General features: G+C 38.6%; 1 protein-coding gene across 3 annotated transcripts in view; it reads right to left on the bottom strand.

Annotated features, from left to right (window-relative positions):
• Nucleotides 1-2,754: 2,754 nt before the first annotated feature.
• Fbxo4 (F-box protein 4) overlaps nucleotides 2,755-16,862 on the bottom strand; it is a 19,404-nt gene continuing 5,296 nt past the window's right edge. The window contains exons 2-8 of one of the 3 annotated variants that reach the window (XM_076916169.1): nucleotides 15,975-16,153; nucleotides 13,949-14,184; nucleotides 11,693-11,913; nucleotides 8,178-8,253; nucleotides 7,888-8,063; nucleotides 5,213-5,388; nucleotides 2,755-3,085 (exon numbers count right to left, since the gene is read on the bottom strand). In XM_076916169.1, coding sequence (XP_076772284.1) covers nucleotides 2,996-3,085; nucleotides 5,213-5,388; nucleotides 7,888-8,063; nucleotides 8,178-8,253; nucleotides 11,693-11,913; nucleotides 13,949-14,184; nucleotides 15,975-16,040 — 1,041 coding nt within the window. In that variant the 5' untranslated portion in view covers nucleotides 16,041-16,153 and the 3' untranslated portion in view covers nucleotides 2,755-2,995. The other 2 variants (XM_034523322.2, XM_076916168.1) reach the window with 2 other exon arrangements.

Below are 16,862 nucleotides of genomic sequence, written 5' to 3'. Positions count from 1 at the left end.
TAGCACCAAAGTGAAGGCTTCCCCACAGGGAGGTAATATCCCAGATGCTTATATCTAGTTCTTGGTGGAGCCAAAACCTAATTCCAAGGTAAATAAATTATTCCTCATTCTGTACACAAGAAAACTAAAATTCAGAATTTAAGGAACTTACATGGTTACATGAACAAGAACTGGAATCATTGGAATTTGAATGAGCCCATTCTTAACACCAGAGTTTCCATGTCTAGCTGCTTTTTGTTTACTTTATCCCTTAAACAACACTGATGAGAGTTTAGTGAACCATAACAGGGTCTAGAGAATTGACTTTTAAAAGCTATTACTGTGTGTGTGTGCATCTACACACATGTAAAAATGAGGTCAAACATGCATGCATGCATGCCTCTGCATACATGTAGAGGTCAAAAGACAACTTTTGGTAGTTGATTCTCTCCATTTAATATAAGTTCAGGTTACCTGTGCAGGTTTGAACAAATGCTAAGAATCAGCCATGGCTTGGAGAGGGTTTCTTGAGGAAGGGGTGTTTGGGAGCATCAAAAGAATGACCTGAAGTCAATTGTAGGTACAAGCTGACATCTCTGTGTCCTGCTTGAGATGTCTTTCCAGACAATTCTCTGCTTGAGACAGTTATCTCTTGCTAGAAAAAAAAAATCTAAAAACTCTTTGGATATCTCTCACAGACCAAAGCCCAGTTTTTTATTTATATATCAGTTTAATCACCCACCCCAGGTTTCCTTTTGATTATCTCACAAATCAACATTTTATAACCTTTGTTCCTTGATTTTTAGAAAAGACAGCATACATTTTTAAACTCAGGAATTGAACTCAGGAATCCAACTGTCTTTGTAAGCACAGACAATAAGCTAGCTGTATGGAATCCAGCTCTGAGATCACCATTCCCTAAATCTCTTTATCTCCTTCATTAATATCTTTCTGACAAGCTGGCTCATTATTGCAGCTGCCCCTGTTCTTTTAGGTCCATGAAGCCTCTCATACAATTCATATTGCATATTTTTGAACTCATGTTTTCAGAGTTCTTTCCCACAGCCTTTAGGGCTGTCCTAAAGGTCATAGAGTGTTTACCATTTTTGCTGACAATCACATTAGACATAGCCTTGCCTTTCAAACTGGTGCTGTTTCTAATTGTAATGAAGTTGTTAATCTTAAGAGAGAGAGCATTCACCAAAGGCAGAACATGAAAATATGTACATTATTATACAAACAAGCCTGTTAACACATCCTGCAGGTTCTATTCCAGGGTCAGAAAACCATATCATGCTATCCCTTCCAAGACTATGCAGGACTCAGCAAATGAGAATGGTCCCAATAGGCTCATATATTTGAATGTTTGATCCCTAGTTTATGAAACTATTTGGGAAAGGTTAGGGGCTGTGGCTTTGTTGGAGAAAGTTTGTCACTCGGGGGTAGATTTTGAGGTTTCAAAAGCCAATGCCATTTCCCAGTTAGTGTTTGTTCTCTCTCTCTCTCTCTCTCTCTCTCTCTCTCTCTCTCTCTCTCTCTCTCTTTCCTTTATGCTTGTGGATCAAGATATAAAATTTTAACTACTCTAACCCTCTGGAATCATGAATCCCCTAGTTAAAGGTTTCTTTTATAAGTTGCTTTGGCCAGGGTGTCTTATCCTAGCAACAGGAAAGCAACTAACATAGGATCTAACACAAAGCATTAGGCATTTACCTGCTGAGTCACCTCAACAGTTCCAGAAAGTTGATTTCTATGTTAACAGTGTAATAACTCATAACTCTTTTAACTTGGGAAGGGACTTGCAGTTTCCATGTCTCATGCCTTCTCATAGCATCATATGGGACTTGGATTGTTGCCAGACTTCCCCACTTGCCTGATTCTCTATTTCTTCAACTAAAACCAAGACCAATACCATGACTAGGGTTTTAATACAACCTGTCCTTTCTGGAGCACCTATTGAATTCAATCACCTCTACATAACATTAAGAGGCAGGAACAAACAGGATCTTTAAAAGCCAATCTGGGAGCTACTTTCATGAGGGAATTTAACCTATTCATGAGATCAATAGAATCATTGGTAAACGTCTTATCTCAAGAAAAATCCTGCTATATAAGTTAATCCAACTCTCTTGATTTATGAGGTTCAGTGCAGCTGTGAACTCTATGAACTCTACCTTCATCAGAAACAGTCCATGGACCTGGTCAAAGGGAAATGACAGTCACCTGAATATTTAGAAAGAATGTGATCATCTGTATGTTACAACTTTCTTCACAAAACAAACATATTTAAATATAAACATATACATCATAGAGCAATATTTATATTCTTTCACTATAATTTTTAAATCCCCAAGTTTCAGTAAGGTGCTAGGTCATCTCCTCTGCAAAGTGCAAATAATTGCTGAAATAGCTTTATACATGTAAATCTTTGGCATGTTTGAGTATAAAAAACAGATAAAAATGATTTGAACATGACAACTTCCACAAAAAAACAAATTTTCACTGAAAGAATATCAGATGTAACATAAACATAATATTCTTTCCATTCTCTCAAAAGAGAGCAGAGGTTGTGGCCATAACATTAATGCAGTTCTGGTGAAATTTTCATAGTTAGTGTTTCTGTTGAGAGTAGATTAGAAACTTTTTTTCTGATAAGCAGTTAGTGAGCCCCTGAAAAGATTTTATGGCATGCTAAGCAGGCTTACTACTTCCTATTAGGGCAACCTTGATAGCAAAAAAAGAAGAGAGACCATGAGAAATTAAAGAACCACAAAGTTTTGTTTTGCAGAATTTAATATTTTCAAAAAAGACAGAAAATATAAAATTATCAAAAGTGTGGGAGATCATTTTGTGGAAAAGCAGTAGGTTTGAAACTTACAACTGATTCATGGTAAAGTGTCAGAAGCCCAGCTGTAGTAGCTGTCCAGGATAAAGCCCTCCTCCAGAGAGGCAGGAACAGAGGGGACAGGAAACACATACACCATGACCTGTGGCTTCCTATGGTCCCAAAGGAACTTCATTTTGCACGCTTAGATTCTACTTCTTCAAGAATCCACTCAATGCCATTCAAAAAACCAGACAGAGTTTCAGCCTCTGTATCCTGGACCTGCAAGCAGGTAAAGAGAACGCCATCAGTTCAAACCAGAATATTATATGACAAGTCACATTTCTCTAGACATTAATGTTTTTAAAGGGAGCTAAAATAAAACGACTCAAATAAAGTCTGAGTAAGTTTTTCAAGTACTATCACCTGGAACAATCATGGACATAAGTGATCTTTTCTTATAGCTTCTAACTAAATCAATGTTAGTCTTATTTCTTAAAACTCAGCTGTGGAAACAGAAAAGACAGGCTTCTTATACATCCAGGAAAACAATTCCTCCAAAAAAAAAAAAAAATCCACTTTAAAAACTAAAACACTCTTGAATCAATCTAACCAGCCAACTAATAAACGTGACATACTGCAAAACTAGCCGAAGCTGAATGGACTTGGCATACATTTAAAAACATTTGGCCAGGAGCTGAGGTATGCACATTTTTTTTTCATCATATACTGGAGTGGTCTCTAGAATAGAGCATATGTTAGATGACAAAGTCTTCAATAACAATAATAAATGAAGTAAAAAAAATCGTATGTATTTGTATTGATATAGCAGAATAAAACTGGAAATAACAATAATAAAAAGTTAGAAATTGATAAATACATATACTCAACATGCTACTGAACAAAGGACCACTGAGGAAATTAGAAGGGGACAAAGAAAGCAAAGAAGGAAGGAAGGAAGGAAGGAAGGAAGGAAGGAAGGAAGGAAGGAAAGAAGGGAAAAAAAAGAAAAGAAAGTACCAAACATATGGGGTGCGACAAACAGTACAAAAGAGCAAATTAGAGCAACAAATACTTACTTTAAAACACACACACACACACACACACACACACACACACACACACACACACACAAGATTTCAGGGGTAGGAGCATATTTTAGGCCCAAGCCCATTAAGTGAATAACATTTCAAATAAACATCCTAATAATGTATTTCGGTGGGTTTGGGAAAACAAACACCAAATTATAAGACAGAAATAACCAAGATATAAAACAATGATTCGAAAATTACAAAAGATAAATGGTTGGTTTTCTGAATTTTGAACAAAATCAACACACCTTTAGCTGGGCTGGGGGTGGAGAAACCAAAGATCTCTAATCCCAGAACTTGGGAGGCAGAGGCAGATAGAGCTCTGTGAATTTGAGGCCAGCCTGGTCTACATAGCAAGAACCAGAATAGCCAGAGCTACATAGTGAGACTCTGTCTCAAAATAAATAAATAATTAAATAAATTATTAATAATTAAAGAAGATATAAATAAAAAGATAATAGACCACCAGAGACTATTATAAACACTGTATCTATGAAGTTTCATTTCAGTTTCCACTTGAAGAAAACATTATTATTCAAATAAAATTTAAAGCACCAGACTATGAGATGTACATTTGCAGTGGTACCGGAGACCATCTGCAGGTTGTGACTCCTACATATTAGGTAGGTAGTTTACCACTGCGCTACCTCCTCAAAACAACCTGTGTTTTTATAATTTGTAAATCGTAATTAACATTGATATTGAGAAAGGCAGCAGAGTGGCATCCTTAAAACCACCCCCATTTACTGCCTTACTGTTCCTACAATAGGAGAGGTAAATGGAGAACAGATGACCAATCCAAATTTATTAGCACCTGTCAATCAAGTCTTTAAATTTTATATTAAAATGGTAGCTCACTTCAAAGATGAATGTTATCCTCCCAGTTAAAGTTCCCTAAGGTTCTGGGTGTCAGAGGCTTGGTCCCCACCCTGAGTTGCTGTTAGGAAAAGGTGAACTTTCAAGAATGGTGACTTGTGAGGGATCATCTTTGAAGGCCTTACTGGGATCTCAGTCCCTTCGTCTTTCTCGTCCCTTTTTGTTCCAAGACAGAGGTTTTCTCTGTCATGGACTCATACTGTGAGCCTTGGCACAGGCTCAACATCAAGGTCAACTGATCAGGGAGTAAAATGTTAAAAACTGAGACAGAATATGCCTTTATTTCTTTTTAAGTTACTGTCTTAGGTATTTTGTTGCCGTAAAAGAAAACACGCAAACACACATACACGTAAACATGATCATGCATATAGATGAATGAACATATGCAATAGAAAGTACACTAAACATAGACTCTTTGTTGCCAGAGCAGTGAAGACCTTACCATCCACGGGTGGTTTAGAAGACTGAGGTGCAGCTCATGAGCTAAATAAAAACAAGGCATTCTTTTTACATCTGCTTGAGAAATACAAGATAAAACCAACATGGGTCTTCCTGAAGATCCAAAAGCTGGATCTGTCATGGCCATAATACGAGAAAATTCATCTTGCCATTCATGACCTAAGGAATTTAAGTTACAATACATGATTTGCATTACTCACGATTTTTCTAAAGATAATTATATTTAAAACAGCACAGAAAGGAATTAAAATTTTAGTAGAATTTAAACACAGCTGCCTTTATTACTTGGATTCATATATTGCTCTACCACAAAATTCTATTAGTGTTTCAAAGATAGAAATTTAGATGTATTATAAAGAGACACAGTCACAGTAATTTGTTGATTAAAATATCCGTGGCATGATAATTCTCTCTTACACATTCTGCAACTATCTGATAACCCTTTCTTTCAAAGGTCTTACTTCCTACATCTGAGCCTAAGATTGGTCCTACGTTTTTCATCCAAAGTTTCTCTGTCTGCCTTTTACTGCAGAGTTCCAGATCGCAGACATTCTGTGATGGACAAAATTCTGAAGCCATTTCCCGCATCAGCCTCCCACGAAGCTTAGACTGAAGGTACAAGCAGCTGTTTCTTTTTCAGTCTCAGAACTTTTAGATTTAATGCTAGGCGTTTTATATAGAAAAGTGGTTAGAGACTGGAGTAGAGAGGACTGACTCTCAGAAACCAGTGTGCTCTTGTAACTGCTGGGCCACTAACACATTGATTCTAATCAAGCCAGTCAGCATTAATGGATTTGGTCTCTGCTGTGGTAGTTACTGTCAACACAGAGAATTCAAATGCTCTCCACAGTCAGGTGTGCTGGATCACACTTGCAATACCAACAGTCAGGAGGCTGAGGCAGAACAAAAACCATCAGTTCAAAGCCAGCCCAGGCTACCTAGAGAGGGCCAAGCTCAGTTTTACACGCCAGCTTCAGTCTTAGGGATAGTATTTGCCTAAGCATAAATAGTGGAAGCATTTTTTTTTTTTTTTTTTTTTTTTTTTTTTTTTTTTTTTTTTTTTTTTGGTGTCCCAGCATGACCCCTGAATTCTGCCCTGTACTGGTCAAAAGGTGTTTCCTGTAAAAGGGTTATCAGACAGTTGCAGAATGTGTAATAGGAAATTATCATGCCACGGTTACTTTAAACAGTAAGTACACCTGAACGTTCTTGCGACTGTATTTATTTATGACATCATCTAATCAGAGGAGGAATCAGAAAACAAAGATTGCTTTCAGTCCAGAGTGCTCGCTACAGGCTCGATCCTGACCTTTGTGCTCAAAGAGCATTTGCTTCTACTGTCCTCTAAGGTAGCAGGCAGACTCTGCCGGAGTAAGAGGCCGGGGGTTTCTCATCCTATCGCTCTTGACAGGAAGCTATGGCTTCCTTTGAGCAAATGATACAGAAAGAGGGCGGCCTCCACTCCCTGTATTACAGCCGATCGGCACATGCCTCGTCCACCAAGGACCCAGGTCTTCTGTCCCTCCACTACATTTTTAATAAGCATCTAGCAAAGCTACATGGGAAACATTCAGAAAATAGGTACAGATTATTTTTGAATCTTATGTATTTTTCCCTCTCCACCATTCTTGGGATTGAACCTGAGACCTAGGTTATGAATTATGCTAACACCCTGCTTTTTCTCCAGCTTTTACAGGAAGCTGTTGGGAACGATCTGCAAGATTAGATAAAACTAAACTCTGTCAGTTTTAACTCTCAGCCACATCTCCACCAGCAGATACAACTACTGATGACTCAGCAACTTTTTGCTGAACAAATAAATCTTCCATTTATTTTGCTTCTAGTTTTTTCTTTTATGGATAGTCCTATAAGAACAGGAAATAATTTATTCTGTTCTAATGAATAATTTTATCCAGGATTTCTAAGTATAATTTCCTCCAGGATTTAACAGACTGGTAGAGAAATAAATTCATTGTAAATTAATTCAGCACACTAACTAACTGTAATATATTATTAGGTGTGTTATATATAAGCAGTATATATAATAAATAATTTATTGTATACTTATATTCTAACTTGTACACAAAGGATTGGGGGTAAACTATAACACTGGCTCATGGTCCAAAGATATAGCAATGTCATACCAAAACAACATTGTCAGTGACAATTATTTACAGTATATCTAAAATAGTATCAACTCACTGATTTAATTAACTTTAATCTACTCAATTAACATCCCTATCCCCCACACCTCTCTATAATGTGGGTAAGAATGAATCAACAAATTGTCAGTTATCTACATAAATTATTTGAATATATCAGAGGCAGAGTGAGCATTGGTAATTTTAAAATGTAGAACTAAACAAAAGAATATAGCTAATCAAACTTTGGCTTGTATCAGAACCCTGTGGTACTTCTAGAAAACAGATGTCCAGGATACTGGTCAAATCTATGGCTGGCAATGTGGCATTCTAGGAATCTCCCATGTGATCCTAATATATACAACAAGGGCTGAGAACACTAGTGACAGTAATGGCCAGAAAAAAATCACAGTAGTAAAAACCTAACTGCTATATTTTTATGAAGCTGTAACAATACGATTATTTTTTGCCGAGAATGATGCAGTGGCACTTTGAAGAGAAGATGAAGGACGCTTACGACGATGAGCTTCGGCATTTGCCACGTAGATGAAGCCGTCTACGACTTCACACACTTTCTGAATCTGTGGGATCACACTGTAGCGGCTCCCCTGTTGCTCGTCCCCCTCACTCTGAAGGCTGAACATCTTGTTAACGGTGCTCGTGTGCTCCTCTCTGGCTCTGTCTCTTTCCTTTCTGCAAGAAAAAGAAATGTAAACATAGATTACACAAAGATAATAAACAAGTCCCATCCCACTAATGTGCTCCAGTGCTGACGTCTCAGGCAGCCCTCCAAGCAGCTAGCCTTACCTGGTAGTGGAATACAATATCAGGATGTTGAATTTATGCTGATTGCTCAACTGGAAATTGACTCCAGATCCAATACCTACACGAGAAAGTCAGTTATACAGACAAGCCACTAATAAAAACAGTAAAAAATAATAATAAAACAAAATCTCCAGTGACATAAAAATGGGCAAAGGAAAAGAACCAAGCAAGCTATATGCAACTTTGGAATAAAACACAATGTTTGTTAATAAGAAAAAAAGTTGTGTGCAGCTGTGATTCATAAGCCAGAAAGAACCTGGATAGAGAACTAAGTGCTGGCTCTACAATCTTCTGTCACCATCACGATATCACAGCAGCAGCTGAGATGTGGCAACTACTTCTATTTATTCCTAGTGCTGACGCACTCATTCCCATATTTTGTGTGTCCACTGGTCTTAAACTCTATGTATACATTCACTTGAGGCCCATTCTTCCCCTAGGAAAACAGTTTATAAACATGTGGCATGTCATTGAGAGTGCTGCAGAAATTGAGTCAAAACTGCGGGTGTTGAAATTTGGAAGTAGAGTGACGTGGGTTAGAATCTTAAACTTGCCACGGTTAGTCACTGACTCATGAGACTTTGTTTTGACACAGAACTGAAATAACACAATAACGTCTTAGGGGGTGACTGTAAGGATTATTTGACTTATGTGATACCCCTAGAATGCTAAATATTGGCTTCTTACCCTTTTGTGTCTGACTCAACACCATTGCTGTTCCTTTCTTAACATCTGAGTTTGTTGTTGGTTGTTTGTTATTTTGTTAATGATCAATGTCTTTTCTTTCTTTCTTTCTTTCTTTTTTGGCCTTCTGGAAAAATCCTTCTTTCTTCCATAGCTCTAGTTCTTGCTAAATAAATGTCTTTCTGATCTGTCTACTCCTCTTCAGTGTCATTCTCCTTTTGGTACAAATTAACCACCTGAAGTCTGTAATCTCTCCTAACAAGTCCTCTAAATCCTTTTGCTTTAACTAGCCTTTCTTGTAATAGCAGACACATTGCTTAATGATACATGTCTAAGTATTTCTCTTCTCTACAATGCCATTGGACTTCAGACATACAAACAAAACCCAATATAGACTGTCCCTACTTACCTCATTAGAGACAACTCCAACCTTCATTCTCCTAATTCTTGAATTCTGCTTAAATAAGCTGTGTCATGCCATCCTATGTCACCATTCTAAGCGACACGATTATAGATGTGGACTTGCAGGTACTAAAACAGTAACTATCCCAAGCTTCATGATCCTCTACTCCTCCAGCCATGACATTTCACAAGAAGCATTTGGAATCAGAAATCAAATGTTTCTGCTCTTTGTTTTTATCAGTCTAAATATCCAGAAATTAGCCTTTCAACACATCTAACCTCAGCCCGACTTATGCAACCCCTATTCTTCTCTGATCTGGTAGACTGGCATTTTCAAGCAATCACTTAAGTCTCTGTAAGGGGAAAGTAGATGCCATTTCATAATTAACAAATTTCTTCATGTGTTCTGGCCTTCCCTGAAATGTTGCCTTACACTAAGCCCTTGACTGAGACTAGTCTGCCTTAGGTCACGCTTCTCTTGCCAGGGACCCTCATTGATCAAAATTGCCCATTTCCTCATGCATGCCCTATGGTGAAGAAGTGGGCCTATGCTCTCTAATCCCAACAACTTGTCTAAACCATGACTCAAGAACCCTCTGGAAGAGTTCCATCTGAAAAACACATCATTCAGTTGGGAGAGCAGTCTCTCCTTCCTCAACTTTGTTATCCATAATCATTTCTCTCCCCACTGTAGACTTCAGCATGCAGCTCACTGTCTTCCTCTCCATCCACCTAAACTTCCAGGTCCATGGGAACTGCTTATGAGTCCCAATTGTTAATTCTTTGGATCTGAACACATAATCTATAAGTCATTCATTTGTTAAATGTGTGCATGCCATAGTTATTTTTCTTACTTTCCTATTGCTGTGACAAAACACCATAATCAAAGCAAAGTAAGGATTTAATTTGAGAGCTCATGATTCCAGAGGATTAGAGTCCATGACCATCATGGCAATGAGTGTAACAACAAGCAGACAGGCTGAAGCAGTTGCTGAGAGCTTATATCTGAGCTACAAGCACAAGGCAGAGAGGAAGCTGCCAACTGGGAATGGTGTGTGAGTGTTAGAAACCTCAAAGTCTTCCCTCAGTGATGCGCCTCCTCTAACAAGGCCACACCTTTTAGTACTTACCAAACAGTTTCACCAACTCCGGGCCAAGTATTGAATATATGACCCTGTGGAGGCCAGTCTCACTCAAACCACCATAGTGTGGGACCTATGGTACCCCTGGTATGACATATACAAACCAAAATAAAACTGACAAGGTCCTCACCCTTGTCGATTGGATTGCTTACAACACTCATCTTTGTTTATACACCCTGCAGTTATCAGAGTCAGCAAATTCCATCCCTAGCTCCTGCCACCAAAAGCAACAACCACAAAAGTCATTCTCTGGTGATTCCTTACCCTAGTGAATGGCTTTCTACCCAACATAAAGCCCAAGGCAGAGGCCTGCAGCTATCCTTATTACAATTACAATTATATTCCTTATTTAATTGCATCAAGTGTCATCCTCAATATTTCATTCTCTTTCATCCAGTGATTCCTTCTATGTTTTTTTTAATCATATATTACAGCAGCTTCTTCTGTCCCTTCTAATCAGTTTTTAACTCAGGAGCCAAAATAAACATTCTAAAAATAAAAGTTTGGCTAGGCACCCAACATGCTGTTGTCATGGCTTACCAAGTTCCACTCTTTCTAGACTTAGAGATACTTCAACTGAGTCCTAAGCATTCAGAACGCTGTACTTTTTTTCTTGTTGTCTTAAGGGTATGTATCTCCTAAGCCTGAAGAGTCTGAGAAGGCATCCTCTTCAATGTGCGGCCTTCTTTGGTTGTTATCTTTGTATTCAGAAACTAACTGATCATAGTCTAATCACCTATGTATTTGTCTGCGTCCTCACTTAGATCTTTTGGCTTTTGTGGAAGACCCAGATTTGCTCCAAATCTCTGTATCTATACAATGAGTAAAGCTTATCTTACATTTTTCACTACTTATATTAATGATACATTCCCACCTCACCCAAAGGTCACAAGCTGTTTTGTGAACTTTTTCTGTACAGGGGAGCTAATAATATAGATCTTTTTAAAATTCCCAATATATATAAAAATAATTTGCAAATCGATATTCAGTGGTTTTCTTGGTAAATTTCTCTTACGGTAAACATGCTCTGGTCTGTTGAAGTTTATTTTTAACATATTATTAAATTCTAAATTATAAACACTTGAAAAATTAAGAAAAAAGTACTTCTTATATTAGTTTTTTTTTCCCCATTTAGTAGGGCCAGGGGCCCACTCACCAATTTCTATATTTTATTACAAGATTTAATTTTTAAATTTCTATCTCTTTAACACTAATGTCAAGCTCCAAGTATTGTCATTACTATGTATTTTATATTAACATGAAAATTACCATCAATCTGTCTATGAGGTAAACCAGCAGTTGGGCAAAGGTCCTCAGAAGACATCAAACTCAACACCAAGGATGTGTCCAGTTCTTCCAAACCTGGTCCAAACATAGCAAACCGGGGTTCATTCTGAATGATCAGTGACTGTAAGAAAGAGGTAACCGCTCCATACCTAGGACGGCTGGCTTTCAAGGCTCTTCTTGTATATGGACAGCACATTTTATAACTGCATAAAATTGTCACAATTAGAAAATAAAATAGAAAACATTTAACTTGTTCATTTGAGTCTACATCATTTCTTGAGTCCTCTGTACAACATGGTAACATAAAGATTATACTTTCAACCCCCGCCCCCAGACAGTACAGGATAGATGCCATGATAACATGCAGTAGAGAGCTGAGACAAGGAACAACGCAAGGTGCTAGAGAGTGGGGTGTTCATATAGCTGCAGAACCCTACCTAAGGAAGGCGGTGTTTACTTTCTTATCTTTTATTTAGTTTCTTTCATGAAACACGCATTCTAATGTTTGTTTGACTGGTTAAAACCAATTATATAGAATAGTAACTGTTCTCTTCTTGAGAAAGACTTTTTTCCTTATCCTATAGTATGTGGCAATGTCTGAACAGTTTTATGTTCACACCTTCTGGGGAGAAGGCTATGATACTAACATCGAATTAGTAGAACCATAGATATCACTACACCTTCTATAACTTCTAGGACAGTCCCTGCAAACTGGTCCAAAATGTCAATAATGTTAAGATTGAGAACCCCCATAACAAAGATAGACTATAGATACTTAGAGTTAAATCCCAGAAATTTAAAAATATTACTAAAACCATTAATATTAAGCTTCTTAAATGCCACTTTAATAGTCTCCACATAATAGTTGATTCAGAATACTAAATAAATACACAGGGAAGCCCAACTAGACCTCGCTGAAAATTAGCAAAATAAAAATCATGTGAAAGAAACCATGATGGTTCAACAGGTACAGGGGCTTGTGGCCAAGCCTGATGACCCCAGTTCGATCCCAGGGACCCATATAGTGGGAGGAGAGAATGGACTCCAAAAGATTGTCCTCTGACCTTCATATGTAGTATGTGTGCTCACTCACATACTATAATATAAATAATATAATAAGTAATAAATAAGAGTAATTTTAGCCGTGCAGTGGTGGCACACGCCTTTAATCCCAGCACTTGGGAGGCAGAGGCAGGCGGATTTCTGAGTTTGAGGCCAGCCTGGTCTACAGAGTGAGTTCCAGGATAGCCAGGGCTACACAGAGAAACCCTGTCTTTAAAAACAAAAACAAAACAAACAAACAAACAAAAAAGTAATTTTAAAAGAGAAATGTCAGATGAATTTGAGATTATCTAAAAAGATTATATATATTTTGATCTCCTGAAATTTAGTAATTTTGATTATATATATTAGTCATCTCCTGTTATCTGATATGATAGCTAGCATCTGGGTCAGAGAGGCTGAGTAACAAAGCAGAGGGGGAAAGTCCCATATGAATCACAGTAAAGCAATTCTTAGAGCCAGAGGACAAAGATTCTTTGAGTTTGTTTTATTATGCTTTAAATGTGGAGTTCACAAAAAAATCAAGTTTTACCTATATACAGTGACATATTCTGAGGGAACACAAGAATATTGACCAATCCTTTATACACTACACCATATGCAAACCATGTAACCTCTCTGGCCTCTACATCCTTAGCACAAAGATAAAAATCTTTAGGTTGAACAAGGACAGAAGGAGTAGACATGCAAAGAGTAGACTCCCATAGAAACCAATATGTAGCATTTGCTCAATAAAAGTAATTTTCTCATGTACACATGATACTCAAGAAACTTGGAAGCTTTCAAGTAATTAAAAAAAATTATTTCATGTAGTCTTAAAAACAGTCTTCTTCCCCACCAAAAAGAACATTTTCCTGGTCTCTGGACATTCCTTCTCTGAAAATGCATTTACAATTTAACTAAATGGAAAATACTATAAATAGTATGAGACATTTAAATTTTTTTTCTTGTCTACTGTACCACATATAATTAATCAAATAATGGTTAGTCAACACAGGAAAATAATAAAAGATTAAAATTGTAAGGATCTTATGGGGAAAAAAGTCAATTAGCTTAACCCTAATTTTAACAAGAAAGCATTCAGACAAATCCTGTGCAGAAAGTTAGTATCAGGGTCAGAACTAATGTGGACTAGAGTTTAGTATCTCTTGTCAATTCACAGAAATAGGTACTTACACCTCCATGTAATCAAAACATGTGCTGTCGGTGACTTCAGATATGGGCTTTTTTAAGATCTCTAGATCTGGAAGTGACTTCCAATCAACAGAAGACCAAGAAGGGAGATCCCGAAACAGAAAGTATCTCCAGAGAATTGGGTCTCTTACAGTTTTGTTCCAGTAATGATCTGTACTTCCCAACTGGCACAGATCGTGGGGTGAAAGAAATGACAAAATATACAGCTGTACATCAATCTGAAACAGATCAAGCAGCACATAAAAGAATCATCCATCTGGGGAAACTGTTGGGTAACCTAATCAATAAAAAATTGCTATACTAAAGGTCACATGAATGATTGGTTCTTTACAATACCTAGGTCTATATTATTATCCCTCCATCCATAGAAAAATCAAAACTAAACATTTTCATTCCTAACACACCTGAAATGGTGAAAACTCAGGCTCTGCTGTTCTATTTTTCAAGCAAAATATCCAGTTCCTTTCATTTCTTCCCATGAGTATGTTGATGTACCAGTTAATAATTTAATTCTTCAAATTAATGTGTATCAAGTGGAGATTTTTCTGATTTTATCACTAGATCAAATGAAAGCATGTGAATCTGTCATTTGAATTTCTCTAATGTATTAAAAAGTTCAGACCACACAGGAGAGGAGCTTGGAGGTGACCTAAGCCCGTGGTTTTCATTTAAAATGAAATGTCAGTGCGATGTACTAATAATCCAAATGAGATAAAGGAATTGACATCAACAAGGTATAATTTCTTTATTTATCTTTCTCTGAAACTTTAAATTACATGCATTCTCTTTGTATCCTGTGCTAACTTGAGGTACTTGTAACTTCATTGATTTTCAATTACATGGCAGTTTTGTGGCTTGTGATATGTCAGAGTTGCTTGCTCTGGGTGACCCCCTAACTGGAATCCATTGAACCTGGGACTGAAGACTAAGATCTGCAGGACACTGGAATGCTTTCCAAGCTAACCCACTTCCTTCATCAGATTCCCAGACATCCTATTTGGACGACTGACAACCAGTGGGTGATCTCCCTGGTCACTAGTGTGTGTTGTGGCGCGACCGTGGCTTGCCCGGGGATACCAAGAGTCACCATCAAGGCGATTCTGGCCACTTCACTTCCAGGAGAGCACACACCCGGAAGTGGCTGCCCTGCCGGCCCAGGCCCCGGTGCTGCTGCGGTCCCTGTGCGCGGCCTGCGGCCTCGGCTCACCGGCAGCCGCGTCAGCGCGCTCGTCTCCTCCGCCGCCTCCTTCCGGGAGGTTGTCGGCGTCGCCCGCTCCTTGCCCACCGAATGCCAGAAGGTCCTCCAGCCGCTCAGGATGGCGGCCTCCAGGCGGCCCCAGTCGCTGGCGGGCGGCGATGAGCCGGCTCCGCGGGGCTCGCTTCCAGCCATGGCCGCCGGCTCCGCGCGACGCGGCCGGGAGCACCGGCTTCCCAGCCGCTCAGCCTCCGTCTCCGCCTCCGCCCGCCCGCTGGGATGACCCCGGCTGGTCGGCTGGGCGCAGCTCCAGGCCGAGGTGGCCTGGAATGACTCACCCCGTTAGGGCAGACCCTCCGCCCCAATGACTGGCTGGTGTTAGCCTAGACTATACATCCTCTAGTCCCTGGCTCTGTACACCACCACAAGGACCCGGGAGCTAGGGCTTGTTGAACAGCCAACCCCTTTTCTAATAAACGTGCTTCCCTTAAGCGTTAGGTAATAAGTAGGCTGTAAGTGTGCTTCTGTGCTTCGGAATCAGCAATCTACCACTTTCTTGGAGTTTAGCAAAAACAGCCTGTGGAAACTATCAGGAGCCACTAAACTAAAGTTCTCCAAGAAGTCCCATCTGTTATTAAAGATACTGACTTTGACTAGAACATCGTGCTGTGGAGAAAAAAGTATTGTAGCTAGAAAGCCAAAACTGCCTCAGGCATAGCTCTTTCAAAATCCAATCTGGTTTTGGTTTAACCTCATGAGAAATATTAGGTGCAACGTGTTAGTAAGCGTTGCAAACATCTGGCCTTTGCTTACGATTTTTAACTCCATGGATGTGGGTATGTGCAGAGGCACGCAGGTTCCAGCCGAGGCCACAGGCATTACATACCCTGGAACTGGAATCCCGCTCTTGAGAGCCACTTACTCAGGCCCTCTGGAAGAACAGTCCAGGCTCTTAACTGCTGAGGCATCTCTCAAGCACCTGCCACCTTCACCTATTTTAAAGTAAACAATGTTGTAACATCTGAAACTCAGACAAGATTTACCCAATTTATCTAGGCTATGTACATAATGCCCTCATCGGCATAGGTGGTACACGTATTTGATATATGGTCTTTGTTCTGTGGCTATAATATAGTTTATGTAACTGCTTCCACAACTTGGTGTGCCATTCTAGATAACTTGAATCCAGTCTCTGGCCCTGGTCACTCATATTTTGCTTACATTTACTTCCTTAAGCTCAATTATTAGGTACTTTCTACCAAAATGGTAAGTTTAGGCCCACTACAAAAAAAAAAAAAAAAATACAAGTACACTAAAAAATTGTTCAAGCAATGATCTACCATAAAAGGCAGAAGAAAATTTGATAGGAAGAAAAAAACAGAATGTGGTATTCTTAAAAGCCATTTATGAATTTTTAATCTTTGAAAAGTGACATCTATTCTGCTAACTTTAATCATAATTGAAAAAAAATTTTAAGAAACCAGAGGTAGACTATACAACAAAATATTATATAGCACTGGATATAGTTTTAGGAAAGACACAAATACCTGTTTCCTAGCAGAGTCAGTCTCTTTCAAGTAGATTACCTCACTTAATCTAATCCGTAAACCCATTTCACATCTAGACTTCATCACAGGAATACTTATGATTTAATAGTCTCATGTTAAATTATTTAAAATCTTTTAGGATAATCTAGTAAGG

The sequence above is a fragment of the Arvicanthis niloticus genome, chromosome 19, assembly GCF_011762505.2.
Source record: "Arvicanthis niloticus isolate mArvNil1 chromosome 19, mArvNil1.pat.X, whole genome shotgun sequence".
In the NCBI taxonomy this organism is placed as follows: Eukaryota; Metazoa; Chordata; class Mammalia; order Rodentia; family Muridae; genus Arvicanthis; species Arvicanthis niloticus.
Note: the sequence above shows the minus strand (reverse complement) of the source record. Positions and strands in the feature narration are given on the sequence as shown.